Source organism: Nestor notabilis, unplaced genomic scaffold (genome assembly GCF_000696875.1).
Source record: "Nestor notabilis isolate BGI_N333 unplaced genomic scaffold, ASM69687v1 scaffold24485, whole genome shotgun sequence".
Classification (NCBI taxonomy): Eukaryota; Metazoa; Chordata; class Aves; order Psittaciformes; family Psittacidae; genus Nestor; species Nestor notabilis.
In genome coordinates, this window is record NW_009930976.1 from 5,694 (window position 1) to 11,192 (window position 5,499).

General features: G+C 50.7%; 1 protein-coding gene across 1 annotated transcript; it reads right to left on the reverse strand.

The window, feature by feature from the left end:
• Window positions 1–526: 526 nt before the first annotated feature.
• Window positions 527–5,054, reverse strand: SLC16A6 (solute carrier family 16, member 6). Its single transcript, XM_010015672.1, has 5 exons — window positions 4,814–5,054; window positions 4,072–4,215; window positions 3,212–3,340; window positions 1,441–2,262; window positions 527–822 (listed from the first exon to the last, which is right to left on the reverse strand). Exons 1-5 carry the CDS (start codon window positions 5,046–5,048, stop codon window positions 527–529), a joined length of 1,626 nt encoding a protein of 541 aa, XP_010013974.1. The 5' UTR covers window positions 5,049–5,054.
• Window positions 5,055–5,499: the final 445 nt, after the last annotated feature.

The window sequence follows — 5,499 nt, forward strand, 5'->3', positions numbered from 1 at the left end:
TATTAAGTCAGCTATCTAGCCTAGCCTCCTCCAACCTAAAACATGAGTCCTTATTCTTCTAGGAGAAGATTCGCTTGGCTACTGGTGGTGTATGAAATGAGTGTCTCCAGTTCATGTTATCGATGTCTTATTTGCTTGGAATTTGTGGTAGGGGATGGTTGAGGACAGTCAGAGGCTGAGCTGCTTCTGCTGTTGCTGTTCTCAGTTTCTCTGGGGTCAGTTGAACCTTTACCTATGTTGTTATCAGGAAAGCAGGAGTGTGCATCACATCTTCATGCTAGACACAAGTTATCCTTATGTGGCTATCCGTATTTTCTATGGAGCTTTCCATTGTTGGTTAAAAAAGTTCTTCCTAATAATTAAAAAAAAAAAAAAACCAAAACCAAAAGAAGTTGTTGGTAGCAACTGTTCACATTTAAAATTTCACATTCCCTTTAGAATGGAGCTTTAAAACGTGGAGCAGAGCTGACATCTTGCCCAGTCTCGCGATGAGGAGAGTTAGATGGAGAAGGGACGTGGAGGGGGGTTACACCACGTTGTCAGAGCCTTTTCCCGAATTTTCGCCTTTTCCCAAATTTTCACCCTTTCCCGAATTTTCTCCTTTTCCCGAATTTTCTCCTTTTCCAATATCCATGTCTATAAAGTCCTCAGGTAAATCTGAAGCAGCTCCCGCCGCGCTCTCCTCTGCGCCCCGCTGCGGGCGGTGGCACAGCCCAACCTTGCATGGTCTCACCAGGGACAGGAACACGGCGCCCAGGACCATGCCAGCAGCACAGGAGTAAAAGGCTGAGCTGTAGTTCTGTGTCGTATCCACTATGACACCTACAGAGACACATTGACAGCAGTTAGCCACAAGTGACACCCCTCTCCCATGCCCATCCATCCCTGCTGTAGGGTTTTGAATCCAGGTACCACTTTAATCTGGGTACCACTGCATCATTTTGTCTGCAGTCAGAAGCTACTCTATGACAAACAGATGCTACTTTAAATAAAAGTAGAACACGTTGTGTTTAGGGGTGCACAGTGTCATCTTCAGGCGAGTAAGATGCCTCTGGGCACGAAATGCATCTATTTATGATGCCAGAGACTTCACCTTTCTGTAGTCTATGGCAGAAATACATGCACAGTGGAAGCGATTCGTTTCTGCCGCTCGCTAGAGCCTGAAGTGATGCCAGTTTTAGGTTTCTAGCAGGATCAGGGGAGCACTGCAGTATTTTCCTTCACTCCAAGGTTCCTCAGCAGAGACCGCCTCATCTGTGGGACTCTGCAGAGCTGCATTGCAGCAGTCTTCTGGCTCTGAGAGTCTTCTAATACTAGTTGCAGGGCTTTTAGGCTAGTACTATGATTAGCGCTGCCAGAACACTTTCTAGACAGATCAGCACCAACAACATGCCAAAAAAACAACCCCAAACCCAAAGTTAAAATGAGTTTCAGACCTACCTGCAAGGGGTGGTCCAGCCAACCCAGCTAAGCTTTGAATGAAGACGTAGACACCAGCCGCAGAAGACATCTTCTCGATGCCAACCACGTCGTCTTCTGCCAGGAGGGGAATATGCGTGCCCGCTACCGTTCCGAGCATGAACCCGAAGAATATGCTACATGTCATCAAGCCCCAGAACTCGGAGGCAAAAGGGAAGGCAAACAACGCTACAGACAGCAGGACAACGCAGATGAGTTCGATGTAGATCTTGCGGATGGGCTTCTTGTTGAGGACCCAGCCAGCTGAGATTCTTCCAAAGACCTCTGCAATCGCCATGGCTGACAGTATGTATGCAGAGTGGTCTTTGCCGATGCCAAGGCTGAGACTCAAGGGAATGATGTAGAGGGAAGGAGCGAAGAAGCCCAGGGTAGCAAACAGGCCAAACAATGCATAACAGATAAAGCTATAGTCTCTCATCACAGAAAAGTCCAGTAGTTTGGTTTTTGGTTCTGGAGGGGTGCTGTTATTTTCAGCAAGTATCTGTACGTGTTCCTTTGGTTCTTCACTTTTCGGCTCTGCTTTGGTTTTTCCAGGCACATTGCTGGGTGAGGTAGTTATTTCTACTCCTGAGTCTATGGACTCTATTGAGGTGCGTGTTTGCTCATTTTCAAGCATGTACTTGGTCTCCGCGGGCTCTTCTGGAGGCTGCGCTTTCACTTCTTCTTGCTCTTTGATGATGATGGGTCGCAGCAGCGATCCGCAGACGACGATGCTCAGCTGCAGCACCCCAACAGAAAGGAGGCTGTATCTCCAGCCTATCTGCTCCTTCAGAGCAGTAATTGCTGAGGGAAGAGGGCAGAAGAAGAAAGTGTGAGTAGGAGAGCCTGGAGTTACACCAAGGAGTTATTTGAACTAGAGCTTCACCACCAGAGAGTCCCCAGCACCTCAGCTCTCATGGAGGCTGAGCAGGGTCCCTCCTGGTCCATCCTGCCCAGGGCCACCCAGGGGTCTGGCACCCACGTTCTAACTCTTTCTACTGCAGCTGATGGGAGGAAGCCACCTTTAACATCTGGCTAGCAGAAGCCATCCTCTAGGTAACCGCTTGTGAGGTCCCAGCGAGTCTGGGATGCGCGAGGATGAAGGTGGTGTTATTTTTAGTGAATGAGAGCAAACTCAGCATTCAAGTTTCCTCTCGGCTGCCCCCACCCTGAAACCAGCTACTAGAGGAAGTCTCTTCGCTCTACTCAAAGGTGCATGTTACCAGTCAATTACAAGCCTTCATCTGCAATCAGAGCAGCTCTGCAATGGGTATTAGCTGACAGGAAGTGTGTGCAATAGAAGACCACCTGAACTGCAGAGACAGGGACATGCTGCCTGGGGACAGGTCCCCAAAAGGCTGGAGCAGCTCATGCTAAGCACAGGCTCACTAACCTTTAGGAACAGTTATGTGTACTGTGTATGTTTTAAATAGCTGAAGTTTCTCGGTCTTATTTTTAGCCTGCTAGATCTATATAGGGAACCGGGCAGGCTGTGTATCAGCAAGGCACGTCCTGCTCTGGCACACGTCATGCTGGGGGGGCTTGGGCACGGTGAGACCAGCCTCTAGGATTACTTGTAACCCTGTTTGCAGAGCACGAGCCCCCCGGGCATGTGAGCAACCACCTGTGGGGCTTTAGCAGCTCATGAGCACCAAGTTGGTATCGACTGGCTTCTATTTGCTTGGGAAAAGGACTGGAGCAGCATCAGGCTTTAGGCACGCGCGTACGGACACGCAGCATTTGGGCTCTGTACCTGGTGCGAAGGAGAAGACAGCGAAACATTCCCCTGTAGATGCCACCGCTGTGACCAGCGAACGCCTTTTGTCAAAATACTGTGATAAAATGGTGACAGTCGGGAGGAAAGAGAGGCAGTATCCGAGGCCTGTGAATAAATGCCAAAAATTGCCATAACAACAAGTAAGGGAGGGGGGAAACACCGATGCGAGAACACGTTAAGTCAGCTTTCCCAGTGGCGAGATTACAGTATCATTTCGGCCAACTCAGCAAGTCACCCTGGAAGAAAATCATTGGGGAAACCACAATGTTATTTTCTTTTAAACTGGATAGGGGGGAAAGAAAAAATAAAAAGAAAGAAAGAAAAACCAAAACAAGAGACCCAACCTCCCAGCTCATGCCTTCTGCTCCCAAACAGCCAGCGGGGTCCATTGGAGGACCTCATCTGCCTAAAGAGTTTGAGCCTGTAGCAACTGATCCCCTAAGCGAGGCAAGCTCCTGGCCATGGATGTGAGCAGGACATCCCAGAACAGACTGGAGAAGGGGAAAAGTATCAGGGAAAACACAAAATCAAGGGAGAGGTTGGAGGATCTGGCTCCATGAGCAGCTTTCATCTCCCCACTCAAGCAGGAGCAATCGGTACAGCTGCAGGACCAAGGCCCAAGGTGATCCCCAGGGTGAGACCAAGGGCACAAGACCGAGCCTTGAGCCCAGGTCATCGCCTTGGCCGGAAGGGTAGAACCAGCTGAGAAGGGTCAGCAGCATTTCTTAAGCACTCCCCACGTCATAGTGAGTAAAACCCCTCCATGGCCAGAGCCACGCTTGTGGGAAGATGCAGGAGAGCAAAGGGTTTGGAGCTACAAGAAAGGGACAACTCACCAGAGATGACGCCGATGGTGATGTACATGTCCACAACAGAGCGGGCGAAGGAGGCGATGACCATGCCGGTGCTGATGAGCACCCCCCCGGCCATCACCACCAAGCGGTGACCGAAGCGATTGCTGAGGACTGTTGACAGAGGAGCTGGATGGACAGGACAGGAAGAGAGATGTGGTCAACACTCATCAGCAACCTCAGCTACCACGTGCTCCAGAGGCTCTTCTGATACGCCTGCCCACATCCCCGGAACACGCCACCTCCCCTGCCAGCTAGCCCCACAGAGCAGAGCATCACCCCGGAGCCATCCCTGAACACTGCACAGCGCTTCGGATGTGCTGATAAATGATCAGAAAAGACTAGGATGGGTGCAAGGGACAAGCCTACAGCAACATCCACAGACACCAGTGGATTTCAGCGAGGCTCAAGTTATTTGTAGCCCTTTTCACTACGGAGCTGGGTCTCAGAACTCTTGGTTTCACCCTCTGCTGAACAGCCACGCCAGGCTCAGCAACGTGCACCACGTCCTTGTGCCACGCAGAAGGACACGAGTTGGGGCTCGAAGGTATGGCTGGGCTGAGACAGACATTTCTTGTTATTCCAGGAGCACAAAGCTCTGCACTTTATGGCTGTTATTTATAACAGAGCCATTAGAGACACCAAAGTCACCGGTACCAGGTCCTTGTCTGATGAGTCAGCACTACGGCTGCCCCTTGCACCCACGCTGGATGCCTGCCATTCTTACCTGTGAAGGTCTGCACAAACACACATATGGATATTATCCAGGATATCCTGCTGTTGGTTTCATCAAAGCTTTCCATCAGGTCATTAAAGAAGACACCAAATGATTTTATAATGCCGTAGGTGAGTGCTTCCACAAAGAAGAAAGCAAAAGCAACTGTCCAACCCCATCCTCCATCAGGCACTTTAGAATAGACATTTGGGGCCATGCACCCCATTTTTACAGCTTTGACAGTCATTTTTGATCTGGAAAAGAGGGGAGAAAGAGCCAGGCATCAGTTTTGAGATGGATTTTGCTGGAAGACGCATGGCCTAGCAGCTGTGACATCCCTCAGGCTGGTCCCTGTGCTGCTGAGGGATTAAATGCAGGAGTTGGGGTGAAGTTTCAGCCTTTGTCACCCCACAGGGCTCATTTTTGCTGGTGCCTTTCGAGCCCCGGACCAGAAACTCTCTGCTCAGCGCCCTGGTGAGCTGTTCCCATCAGCAAATCCCAGCGCCCGGGAGCTGTCGTCTGTATTTCAGTGCATGGGGGTGGATGGATGCAGTTCGTGAAAGATCTACCACGGGACCCAGCGTGGGCTGGTGGAGCTGCAGGAGCTCCCCGGGAGCATCCATCCTCCCCACTGCACCCTGTGCCTGACCCAGGGTGGACGGTGACACCCCAATACCAGCTGTTTGCAGTGGGGTTGG

What these genes read in the sequence shown, in the direction of transcription:
- SLC16A6 (XM_010015672.1), bottom strand. Translation starts at nt 5,048, where the DNA reads ATGACTGTCAAAGCTGTAAAAATGGGGTGCATGGCCCCAAATGTCTAT. An exon ending in GTTTGTGCAGACCTTCACAG is followed by an intron (nt 4,216 to 4,813) that starts GTAAGAATGGCA and finishes CTGTCCATCCAG; the next exon opens with CTCCTCTGTCAACAGTCCTC. An exon ending in TGTCTTCTCCTTCGCACCAG is followed by an intron (nt 2,263 to 3,211) that starts GTACAGAGCCCA and finishes CTCTTCCCTCAG; the next exon opens with CAATTACTGCTCTGAAGGAG.